The sequence below is a fragment of the Gorilla gorilla genome, chromosome 11, assembly GCF_029281585.2.
Source record: "Gorilla gorilla gorilla isolate KB3781 chromosome 11, NHGRI_mGorGor1-v2.1_pri, whole genome shotgun sequence".
NCBI classification, from domain to species: domain Eukaryota; kingdom Metazoa; phylum Chordata; class Mammalia; order Primates; family Hominidae; genus Gorilla; species Gorilla gorilla.
Window position 1 is genome coordinate 129949740 of NC_073235.2, and position 12969 is coordinate 129962708.

Consider the following 12969-nt stretch of genomic DNA (forward strand, 5'->3'; position numbering starts at 1 on the left):
ACAGTTCATATGATGTAACAGCTAGCACACCCTACTCAATCTCAAAGCCAAACCTGGTCTGCTTCTTCATGTGGGTCACTGTTAGGCACCTCTCTGGAACTCACAAGGATCCCTAGCAGGGAAGAGCATGGCTAGCTGCTCTCACCTCTTTTCTCCTTGCATTTCAGTTCCTTGATCCCTGATACAAAGAATCTTAATTCAATTTATAAGAAGCTACTTATCAGGAAAAAGGCAAGGATTCTTAATCCACAGGTTTTCCATTTCTGATCATCTCACACAGCACATTATCCTCTGAGTTTTTGTAGTGTGCTGCTTCACAAAGCCAACCTGGTCTTATGCTAGTAAGTAAAAGATGACTATTTGTGTGCTCATTACACAGGGTCTTGCATGCATTTCTGTTAAGACCAGGCCAGGCGCATTGGTTCACACCTGTAATCCCAGCACTTTGGGAGGCCAAGGGGGCTGGATCACTTGAGGTCAGGAGTTCGAGGCCAGCCTGGCCAACGTGATGAAACCCCATCTCTACTAAAAATACAAAAATTAGCCGGGCATGGTGGTGCATGCCTGTAATCCCAGCTACTCAGGGGGCTGAGGCAGGAAAATCGCTTGAACCTGGGAGTTGGAGTTTGCAGTGAGCCAAGATAGCACGACTGCACTCCAGCCTGGGTGACAGAAAGAGGCACCATCTCAAAAAACAAACAAACAAACAAAAAAACAAAAAACGGAAGTGCAATTGTTAGTTTAATTATAAAAATGTTGAGTGAGGCTGAGCCCCAACAGGAAATTGGTCCTAAACACAGTATCTCCTGCTATCAGGTAGCCTTTTATTTTATTCTTTCTTTTTTTTTTTTTGAGATGGAGTCTCACTCTGTTGCCAAGGCTGGAGTGCAGTGGTGCGATCTCGGCTCACTGCAACCTCCACCTCCCGGGTTCAAGCAATTCTCCTGCCTCAGCCTCCCGACTAATTGGAATTACAGGCGTGCATCACCACTCCCAGCTAATGCTTTTGTATTTTTGGTAGAGACAGGGTCTTACCATGTTGGCCAGGCTGGTCTCAAACTCCTGACCTCAGGTGATCCGCCCGCCTCAGCCTCCCAAAGTGCTGGAATTACAGGCATGAGCCACTATGCCCGGGTTGGGTAGCCTTTTATATGAGGTATTTTCCAAGACACTTTCATATTTATTATCTCATTGATACACACAAATGCATACACACACACACACTCACGCATGCACGCACACTGAGAGATGGATAGGTTCTGGTTAAGTGAATTGTCCAATAGACAGTACATGGCAGAGCTGAGGTTTAAAGTGTTTTGATCTAGCTTTGGTCTAACAAGGGGAAGATCTGCATACTCAGTGGTGAAAAAGCAAGCAGATATGAGTTGAAATGATGGATCAGCCATCATTAGTGAAGAAACTATTCGCATTAGACTCATGTCACTAAATTACTAGTGAAGTCGGTAGCTGGAATTCTTTTCTTAGATTCTCTATTAAGTATTGAATTTCAGAATCCTGAAACGCAGCTACCCATTCTTATTTTTAAAACAAGAAAACAAGGGCATCAGGAAGTTAAGTAGCAGGCCAGTGGGATTAAAACTAGCTAATGCAGAGCCAGAAAAATATGCTCTGAGCTGGGCTCCCTTCCCTCCCCCACACCACTGCGTGTCAGCATTTGCCATGTTAGGTAAATCCCTTAAGCTTTCTGCACCTTAAAAGCTCCTCCTTTAAAAGAAACATATCAATGCTCTTCTCTAAGAAATAGCTAAAATAATGTATCATTCTAAAATGAAAGTTAAAATATAAATGCTCCCTTACAAATATTGGAACTTTGATGGGTTTAGACTATTTATTCATATTTATTTTTAGAAAATAATTTGGTTTTGTGTTTTCTTACAGGGTCACATGGGTGAAAGAGTGATAGGACATAAAGGAGAGCGGGTAATTTAAATACTATGTTTTATTAGCAGGCAAGATATTTTATGTCCCAGAGCATATCAGCCTATACCGTTTACTTACGGGCCAAGCTGAAATTGATGGGCCTTCATTTGTTCTATCTTCCCGTATAAGAACTAAAGGGGAAAAGTAGACCTTTCAAACGTAGTAACATTGAAATGTTGATGCTGTTGTTTATTTTCTCACTCCTGAGTGTTTTTGTCTTTAGGGTGTGAAAGGGTTAACAGGACCCCCGGGACCACCAGGAACAGTTATTGTGACCCTAACTGGCCCAGATAACAGAACGGTAACTCTGCGATTTTATGATTAGTGTTGTGCCTTCCCGTGTCTAGGATGAAGTCCTTGTGACCCTGCACCTCTTTTACAAGCTCTTGTTATCTAAGTCCAGCTCAGCCCAGCTCCCTCAGCCAGCCAGAACCTCCAGGATTTATTCCTTCCCGTCCTTTAATCATAAATCCTGGAAGTATTACATGGGGAAGATCTGAGGCTCCAGCTTGGGCAACAGAGTGAGACTTCATTTAAAAAAAAACAACAAAAAAAAGATACTTAAAAAAAAGTTTGCAGGTAGTTTCATTGAGTTCACAGGTATAAAATTTGAAATGTGAGAAATGGAAGGTGTATTGGGTTGTGTTAACACGAGGCACATTCATAGTTTGTAAACCCAGTTTATTGAACAGATAGAGGATTTGTCCCACTGTTGAATCAGTGAAATCTCATTTCATCCATTTGTAACAATGTTGAACTGTTTCTTTGCCAGGATCTCAAGGGGGAAAAGGGAGACAAGGGAGCAATGGGCGAGCCTGGACCTCCTGGACCCTCAGTAGGTTATTTAAAGTTATATTGTCCCCATAACACATAAAGTAGAGCCTTAGTATTTAGTTTGGTGTGTGTTTGTCTTAAGTTGTTTTTTTTTTAAGAAAGTAAAGGAATAAAAGAATGGCTACTCCACAGGCAGAGCAGCTATTGCTTTTAAGTCTTAATATTGGCTAAAATACAATAACATTTGACCGCAGAGATCATGAATACACTAGAGTTATTTTACGGCCACTCCTAGCTGAAATTCTTGCACTGCTGTACATGCACCCCATGCCACCCATCTTATGACTTATCTTCAGCATCAGCTTTTTTAGCATCTGTTTTTTAATTACTATTCGTCAATAAGATTTCTCTCTTAGATGGCTCAGCACTGAAACATGTTTTTAAATGGCAGAATAACCAAAAGGGACAAATTAATAAAAATCAATGTAAGTAAAAAAATCAGTAATTCATAAAACTTGACATGGCTCTAATTAATACAGGGACTGCCTGGAGAATCATATGGATCTGAAAAGGGTGCTCCTGGAGACGCTGGCCCGCAGGTAAATTTGGTAAAAGGCGAAAGATTTGTGCGATTTGAAGAGAAACCAGAGTATCGCAGGTAAATTTGGAAATTCGGTGTCATGTGCAGTTTTGATTAGTCAGGACTTGGGACTCTTTAGGTTACAGGAACAAGATGCCCAACTCAAACTAGCTCAAGCTAAAAATTTCTGTTCTTTAAGATTTGGGAGGCAGGATTTACTTACTCAAGTATCTAAGATGTTCAAGGCTAAAACAGGGTTCAAGGACTTCAGAGCCTGAAAACATAAGGGCAGGACTCCCTCTCCATCTCACTTCTGCTTCTCTCTGCATATCAGCCTCATTCTCTCCTCTGGCAGATGATCTTCCATGTCAGGGGAGATGGGGAGAAAGAGCTACCCTGCAGCAGACAACTTCAGGCTAATGGCATTAGAGGAGAAAGAGAGCATCTTTCTCCCTGTGTGCATTTATAAAATCCCAGGGAATTCATCTCATTGGCCCAGCTTGGTCATATCTGGTCTCACTCTGGATAAAAGGCAGTGACCAAGAGAAAAGGGTACTATAATTGGCCAGGCCAGTGGGGCAGTGGGCTACTGAGACTGACAGTGCCATCAGAACCACCCAGAGGGAGGGAAAAGCAGCCCCCACAAAGGAAATAGGGCAATCTGTGACCAGAAGTGGGCAGCTGGAAAAACGGAAGCAGCAGGGGCCCCCACTACCCCACCCAGATCCATTTCGGAAAGATTTAGATCCATATATTGTGTTAAATCTCTAAAAGTTATACATTTGGAAAAGTAAAATCTACAAAACTTATACATAAGCAAAGAATGTATTTTTTGGCCTGAGAAAAAACATTCAATGAACATGATTTTTAAATTTTATCAGGAAGGGCAAATACCATAAAAGTCAATCCAAACTGCCAGTTGAGATACCACACTATATCTTTTATACATATCTTTAAATATAGGCAGACCTGGGGTCCAAGGAATTACCAATATTTCAAATAAATAAATAAATGGACTGTAAACACCTTCCTTTTTCTAGGCTTCCTTATTTACTTCTCTGCCCAGTGTGTGTGTGGTTTTTTTTCCCTTCCAAGTTTAGGATGAACAGCATCAGCTCTAATTTAAGTTTGGCTGTTAATGTCCTTCCTTCCTTCTCTGACTTTCTCCAGTTTCCCATTCTGACTGGCTTCCGCTTTCCCTGGAAAGAGAGGGCCATTGTGTATTCTGTGGTTGATAGTTTTTCCTTCTAACACCTGGGTGAAGATCTTTACTCAGACTTTTCATGCCTGAGGTCAAGAGGAGATGATCATATCACTTAAGATTTCCGTATTTGTAAAGTTAGCCATATTTATTACATTTCATGTTTTTGATTTGTTTTTGCTGTAGGGAAAACCCGGAAAAGATGGTGTTCCTGGCTTCCCTGGAAGTGAGGTATAGAGTTGATTTGGTCCATGGAGGTAGTAAAAATGTCAGTCCTACTAGCTGAAGAAGGATTTTTTAAAATCACTAAATAGTTATAAACAAACAAAAAGCTTACAGCTTTTAAAAATTGCATTTGGGAATCATAGTTTTACATCCCCACTGTAAAGAGAGATCATCTGAGCACATTCTTTTGTTTCAGAGGAGTTCAAATTGCACCTGCTCCCCCCAGAAGAAGTTGGCTCCTGTGTCTTCTGACCCATTTCTTTTTGTTCTTTTCTTTAGGGAGTCAAGGGCAACAGGGGTTTCCCTGGGTTAATGGGTGAAGATGGCATTAAGGTAATCCTCTCCCTAATAGCCTATTTTAATAGGTTGGGTTTTGCCTGTGCTTTTACTTTTACCTCCAACCCTGGACCTAAGTACAAGGGATTACAATAACAGACTTCATTCAAATACCCTACTAGGTCTGTTAAGAAGAAAAGAGAGATGTGGCAACTTTACTTACACATTTGAAGGGTGTTCTTGAGGAAAAGGTATTCAACTTGTACTGTGTACTTGAAGCTGTCTGACTTAGGACCAGTGAGAGCACAGCTTCCCATGAGGAAGAGGTTGAAAAAAATCCTACAATTGTAGGAAGTTTGTGGTTATTTGAGATCAAGCATAGGCTAGAGTTCATGAGTCTCAGTCTGAGTCATGACACATTGAAAGGTCATGATCAATTAGTTGTGAACTGTATTCTGCCCTTCTGACAATATGTTACAAATATTTTCAAATCATGTGTAGTCATGTGTTGCTTCAAGATAGGGTTATGTCCTGAGAAATGCATCATTAGGTGATTTTGTCATTGTGTGAACATCATAGAGTGTACTCACACAAACCTAGATGGCAGAGACTGTTGCTCCTGGACTACAAACCTGCACAGCATGTTACTGTACTGAATAATGTAGGCAAATGTAACACAAAGGTGGGTATTTGTGTATCTAAACATAGAAAATATGTAGTAAAAATGTGATATTATAATTTTATGAGACCACTATCATATACACAGTCCATCACTGACCCAAACATTGTCATGTGGCACATGGCTATATATGTAGGTATATGTGCAGAGTCAAGATTTACCCTTTAATAGTATCACTTCCAGTAGAATTCTGAAATGCTTTCTTGAAGGAAAGGGAGTTGGTTACAGCTGGGACACTTGGAAATGCATACACCCCACAGTCTGATATTCCTGTGCCTCTAACCTGGGTGAGAACACAGGAACATGCAATGAACATGAACAAGCATTGCAGATGGTGTTGTGAAAGAAACCTGGAGAACCACCAGGGCAATAACTACTTCTGTAACCTTGTAGATGGGATTCCTTACCGAGATACGCGCTCTCCAGGAAAATAATTTAAAGTCGGTGTCTCTTTAACTTTAATTTGGTTTGTACATGACATCTAAATATCAATATATTGTTCATTTTAACTGTACATCTTGCTTTTTATATGTAAATACTTTGGGTGACCATATTCACAATTTGTAATTGTCTTTCACTGTAGGGACAGAAAGGGGACATTGGCCCTCCAGGATTTCGTGGTCCAGTAAGTGTGATTAAAGACAATATCAATGCTATGTTTGATCAAGTTCTTTAAAGTAGCAAGGAAATTTTGAATCAGTGTCTCTCATTAACTGTGTGAGAGAGATAATAACATTTACCTTGTTGTCAAACCAGGGCAGAAAATAGCTGGTCACTACGTGTCCCTTTGACCATGGGTAAATATTTCTATTTTGTCCCTGGAAGGCACTAGTGATGCCCATGATGGGCTATGGAAGAGAAGAAAAGCTTTGTCTAAGCAGCCCAGGCCCAAGGTGATCCTGCCCCTTCAGGGTAGAGGAGGACAGTGAGGCAACAAGGGATGAAGAAGTCAACTTCTCTTCCCCTCCACCTGGGCCCGGGTTATGACAACGTGTTTAATACATGGTCAGCAAAAAGCAATCATTCCAGCCCAAGCTCTGTGTAGCAGGCAGTGCTCCCCTTCCCAGTGGACATGTATTTGATGTCAGCTCCTAACTGCAGAGCAGCCACATTTTATATTCTGTGACTCTGCAGCTGACGAAAAGGAGAAAGGGGACCCGGACTCTGAGTGCTGGTGTCCATTCATCTCCTACCTCAAAAAACAGTGGTTCTCACATTCAGTGTGCCAAGCAAGGCTGTCATGAATGGTCATGCAGGTTAAACAAAATGGCACATGGTGGCAAAAGGGTCATGAGGGGAAAGGGTGTCCTGTTAAAAATGCAGTTCTCAGACCCCCATGCTCAGTAATGTAACTCAGGAATTGGAGCAGGACCTGGAAATCTGCATCTTTACACTGGATGCATAGAGCCCCTGTCTTAGTCTGTTCTGTGCTGCTACAATAGAATACCTGAGACTGAGTAATTTGTAAAGAACAGAAATTTATTTTCACAGTTCTAGAGGCTGGGAAGTCCAAAATCAAGATGCTGACCCTTGGTCTGGTGAGGGCTTTTTTGGCTGCATCCTCACATGGCAGAAAGCAGAAGGGCAAGCTGACCTGAGGCTGCTCAAAGCCTCTTTTAATAGGGCCTTAATCCCATTAATGAGAGAGAAACCCTCATGGCCTAATCACCTCCTACAGACACTACCTCTTACTTATATCACATTGATAACACCTGAATTTTGGAGGGAGCACATTCAAACTATAGCAGTTCCTAAATACTTTAGTGGAGTTGCCAGGAAGATTAAATAAGTATTTTGTGAAATCACTTAGCACTGTGCCCAACACTTGGTAGGTGCATGCATATCATTACAGATTTCATGGTGGACATTATTATGTTATATTATTAATAGAATACTTTTGTGATTTTATATATATTGCTTAACCACAAGGCTGTTGTTAAATAAGTCAACAAAGTAATTGATCCATCTAGCATATGAAAAAGCAAAGAGGTTTTTTTTTTCCAAACCTTTGATATTTCCACCTTTTTTCCTTCAAGATAAATATACTGAATGCTAAATGAAATCTACCTTTTCATTACATTTCAGAGGAATCCTTAGCACTCCTCACTGTGTATTTTCTTATATTCAATTCCATATCACTCTGTTTGCAGCTTCTACTAACCTCAAAAGAAGTTCCACTTAGGAAGGAAATGGTTAAGAACACCAGCAGTAGGTCCGCTAAGCATGTCAGAAACAATATTCCTCGATTCTTGCAGGTCAAGGATTCCCTGGAATTTAAAGAAACAATAAATACAGTATTTTTTGATGTGTGGGTTCCATACACTTCCAAAATGGAAATAAGTTCAGTCCACCAGGACCAGCAATTTTGAAAAGTGAAGAAGAATAGAATAAAAAGTATCAGGGTTGATCATATGTTGTAATAATAAGTCATTATTTTGTGAAACTTTAATTTTTCTATACATATACACACATACATAGGTATGTATGAATGTGTACATATAAATGGGGGTGTGTAACCTGAGTCACATCATAAAATGTATTTCTAATTGAAAGCCCATAAAATATCTGATACTGTGATGCCACAAAGGTCTACTTATTTAAATTTTTCCACCTACATTTACATGACAATCATATACCTGCTAACATGTAAACCTATGAATTCAGGAAAATAAGGAAGCCATCTTTGGGGCAAAATGAAGAAACTGAAGTAATGATGTTTGGAGAGCGGTCCATAAATAGCTATCCTTTCTCTATGTTCGTTTCTTTCTCCTCTAAGACAGAATATTATGACACATACCAGGAAAAGGGAGAGGAAGGCACTCCAGGCCCACCAGGGCCCAGAGGAGCTCGTGGCCCACAAGGTAAGAATAAATTTCTTCCGAAAGCATTTGCTGAACATATTTCTGGCTTTCTTTCAAGGTAATAAATAGCATGTGCTTATGGAATTGACATGGGTGAGGAAAGGGAACGGAGATCTCTTCATTTTCATAGTGGTGTTATTTTTTGATGTCTCCTACTCTTCATATTTTTATTTCATAGGTGGTATACCAGGAAGGTAATTAAATTATCTTTATGTAGCAAAGCATAAAGTTCAAATCGGTCATGGAAACACTTGCTGGAGGGCAGGAGGAGGGAGTGCAAGGCATTGGCAATCTTAACGGGATTACGAAGGGAAAAATGGAGACCGCGAACAAACTCACACAGAGATTTGCAAGGGGGAACTGAAACCCTGGTTTCCTGACGCTTGAAGCAATGATCTGTCCTTGATGCCATGAATTATTGTCACATGTACTTACGCTGTATCACTTTGGAGAAATCCAAAAGTTCTGGGCCAATCCCTCTCATCTCTGGCTACATATTGAAAACCCTGGGAACTTCTATAATGGCCTCGTCAAGGTCCCACCCTGTGATTCTGATTTCATTGTCTGGAGGAGGGCTCTGGACACTAGAAGATTGTAAAAACTCCCTGGACTAGTCCAATGTGCAGCCAGGATTGGGAGCCACTGATCTAGACGAATTATTGCTATGAAGAAGATTTCAAAGGAAAATTCTACTTAAAAGAATAAAATTTCCCAGTGTATTTAAATAAAAGGACAGATGAATACAGACATTGATATAGATTTTCTTAAAAATTTGGTACACTTACTGTAAATCACTCACATGTATATATAAAGGAATTATAACCCCCAGGATATTACAGATGGAAGCAATCTAAGATGGAACACCAAGACAAACTGCTATCCTGGATGTTCCAGCACTGTTTGATTTTCTGGCGTCTACACTTCCAGCAAAGCGCTGAACACAGAGCAGGCTCTTAGTAAATCTAGGCTGAATTATGTGAAAATGATAAGGCAGCATGATTTACTTTTGAGTGTTAGACTTCTAAGATTAGTTTTCTCTTGTCTAAATAAGTGAAAATTTCTGATATTTGTTTAGGTGAGAGTAGGAAAAAAGTATGAAAACTCTGTATTATTAACTATCAGTATATTGTCACCCAAGATTTCAAAAGTGGATGGGATAGCATTTATATCTTTCTAAGCAATTAATTAATGTTATATATTCCCAGGTCCCAGTGGTCCTCCCGGAGTTCCTGGAAGTCCTGGTATGTCCGTGTTTCTTGGGGTACAAATAGAAATGCTATTACAAAGGAAAATAAGCTGTCCTCTATTAAGTTTACATTATTTACGTAAGACAAATGTTTCATTAACTGATCTAGAAGTGTTTCCAGGCTGGGTTCAATGGCTCACACCTGTAATCCCAGCACTTTGGGAGACCAAGGCAGGTGTATCACCTGAGGTCAGGAGTTCAAGACCAGCCTGGCAAACATGGCAAAACCCCGTCTCTACTAAAAATACAAAAAAAATTAGCTGGGCGTGGTGGCGTACGCCTGTAATTCCAGCTAGTCGGGAGGCTGAGGCAGCAGAATCACTTGAACCTGGGATGCGGAGGTTGCACTGAGCTGAGATGGCACCACTGCACTTCAGCCTAGGCAACAGTGAGACTCCATCTCAAAATAAAATAAAACAGTGTTTTCAGCTTCTTAAATTGTCATCTTTGCAATTTATAGTGGAAGAAGGAGTGGAGCTGATACAAACTGATACAGAAATGCTCTTTTTCTCTTCTCAGCAGTTTTAACTATTTGCAAAAGCCTTATTGTCCAGGATTTTTACAGTGACTTTTGGAGTATGAGCAGGGACCTTGAAACTCAGAGGAGGTACAGAAATAGAAAACAATGTCATGGTAATGAGGTTGGTTGAAAATGATAGTTTTCATAACATATCACGAGTTGCATATGGATACCTACATTACACTTTTTCTGTAAAGTTCTAAACTTTCGTCTGTGACTTATTAGAGTGTTTACCTTTTGAGAGAGGAAAAAGAGTTGGATCAGGGATGGTCCACAGGGACTCATCAAGTATAACTGTAGTGTGTTCTTTTTAACGAAAACAAAACTAAGAAAAAAGAACAAAATTTGATAAACTACTGGGCATGTGCCCTGCCACTGATCATATTTTTCTCTCTATGATGTTGTATATTATACTACTTCATAATTTTGAAAATTAATCAAAATAAAGCAGACTGCAGAACTATAAGTATACTATAATTCCACTATTAAAAAAATAGATACAGAAATGGATAAATATTATATGTACCTGAATATGCATGGAAAGATATACCTCAAACTGTTAATAGTAGATATCTCTTACAGTTAGAATGGGGCAAAAAGATATTTTAGAGCTCTGACATTAAGGAAGACCTCCTTCCCCCTGCCAGGCCCCTAAGTAAAAAAAACAAAACAAACAAACAAACAAACAAACAGGCTCCTTTAATAAGCCAATGAGTGGAAAACTACAAAGCTCTAATTCCAGAAGAATTTTAGGATTGTTTTTTCTGTTTCTGTGAAAAATGGCATTGGTATCTTGATAGGAATTGCACTGAATCTGTAGATTGCTTTGGGTAGTATGGTCATTTTAACTAGATTAGTTCTTCTGATCCATGAGCATGGGATGTCTTTCCATTTGTTTGTGTGCTCTTCAATTTCTTTCACCAATGTTTTATAGTTTTCCTTGCAGGGATCTTTCACCTTGTTGGTTAAATGTATTCCTAGGTATTTTATTGTGTGTGTGTGGCTACTGCAAATGGGATTGCCTTCTTGATTTCTTTTTTGGCTATTTCATTATTGGTGCATAAAAAATGCTACTGATTTTTGTATGTTGATTTCATGTCCTGCAATTTTACTGAATTTGTTTATCGGTTCTAAGAGTTTTTTTTGATGGAGTTAGGGGTGAAGAGAGATTGGTTAATGGGTACAAGCATACAGTTAGATAGAAGGAATAAATTCTAATGTTTGATAGCACAGTAGGGTGACTATAGTTAACAACAATGTATTGTATATTTCAAATTAACTGGAAGAGAGGACATGAAATGTACTCAACACAGAAATGATAAATACTTGGGTCAAAGATACTCAAAAATACCCTGACATGATCACTACACTACACATTCGATACATGTAACAAAATCTTACATGTACCCCATAAATTAGTACAAATATAGTATGCCGAAGTAAAATATGATTAAAAAAATACAAAACTCTGAAATGGATGTCAATCAGAAGATTTTATCTTTGTTTTCAAATAATACGACATAATCAGATATTATCCCGGCTGGTTTCTCAGTCCTTTGCTGGTGGCATCTCTCTTCTTAATAGTTAAACTGTTTGTGGGACAGAGATTTGAGACTGTCCCCTCCTCACATCCTCACCACTTTAAGATTAGGGTGGGGTTCGTGCCACCAGGCACGGCTCCTTTCCCAGGAGATGACTATCCCCCATCACAGCCTTTTATGTCTAAGACACTGGCAGGAATAAAGTCCACTTAACAACTTTGTCTCTTTCTCATTTTGCGCACTGGGGGCATCCTCTAGTCTCTAATAAAAAAAATCTACAAAGTAGCATATGTGGAAGTATTCCTCACTTCCTTTTACATAAAAAGACTATAGTGCATCCCAAACTCTGTTTCAGTTTCTTGTAATAAATTTTCTTGTGGGAATGGAATGTTCCGCACTTCACTGTACTGTGGTTATTTAACAAGGCCACAGATGAAAAAAGCAAGGATATTCACTTTTTTATTTTATATGTGTTATGTACCTTCCATTGTGCAATTTTTATAAATAAAATTAAATCACTCTTGCAATTAAAAAATAAATTCGTATTAATCAGGAAAAAATGTAAAATACAAGAAATGATTATTTTCTCCAAGGATCATCAAGGCCTGGCCTCAGAGGAGCCCCTGGATGGCCAGGCTTGAAAGGAAGTAAAGGGGAACGAGGCCGCCCAGGAAAGGATGCCATGGGGACTCCTGGGTCCCCAGGTTGTGCTGGTTCACCAGGCCTTCCAGGATCACCGGGACCTCCAGGACCGCCAGGTAAAGATGTGGAAGGGGACCCCTTTTGTGCACACTGCCAAATGACAGATGTGTGCAAACCAGGGGCAACAAACCCTCCTCACAGCTTAGCCATCAGTCTGTGTGGTTTTTATGAGTTACCCTTCCAATGGTCTTCATTTCACTAACTGTCTGTGAAAGAAACTGATGCAATGACTACTTAACAAATGCAGCAAAGTCTTAGCCCGAGTTTCCCAGAGAGCAGAGCAGGAGGCAGGGACAAAGAGAGTGATGTGGGGAAGGATGGGTGGCTATCAAGTTGGCCTTGACCAATTGCAACTGCCTGTTCAGCCCTGGAGACTATCTGTGCCAGGGGAGAAAGAGGCAAGAATTTATCCATTTGCTCCTA

General features: G+C 39.9%; 1 protein-coding gene and 1 long non-coding RNA gene across 3 annotated transcripts in view; one reads left to right on the top strand and one right to left on the bottom strand.

Moving 5' to 3' along the window:
- The window catches only part of COL4A3 (collagen type IV alpha 3 chain), a 148942-nt gene that overhangs the window by 85830 nt on the left and 50143 nt on the right, over positions 1-12969 (top strand). For both annotated transcript variants that reach the window (XM_063695251.1, XM_055380588.2), the window contains exons 12-21: positions 1900-1941; positions 2165-2242; positions 2714-2776; positions 3255-3314; positions 4683-4727; positions 5001-5054; positions 6260-6301; positions 8453-8537; positions 9743-9778; positions 12438-12602. In XM_063695251.1, the coding sequence (XP_063551321.1) occupies positions 1900-1941; positions 2165-2242; positions 2714-2776; positions 3255-3314; positions 4683-4727; positions 5001-5054; positions 6260-6301; positions 8453-8537; positions 9743-9778; positions 12438-12602 (670 nt within the window). The remainder of the gene's footprint in view (positions 1-1899; positions 1942-2164; positions 2243-2713; positions 2777-3254; positions 3315-4682; positions 4728-5000; positions 5055-6259; positions 6302-8452; positions 8538-9742; positions 9779-12437; positions 12603-12969) is intronic.
- Positions 7211-12969, bottom strand: part of LOC129532193 (uncharacterized) — a 66834-nt gene continuing 61075 nt past the window's right edge. The window contains exon 7 of the long non-coding RNA XR_008677839.2: positions 7211-7943. This is a non-coding gene — a long non-coding RNA (uncharacterized lncRNA). The remainder of the gene's footprint in view (positions 7944-12969) is intronic.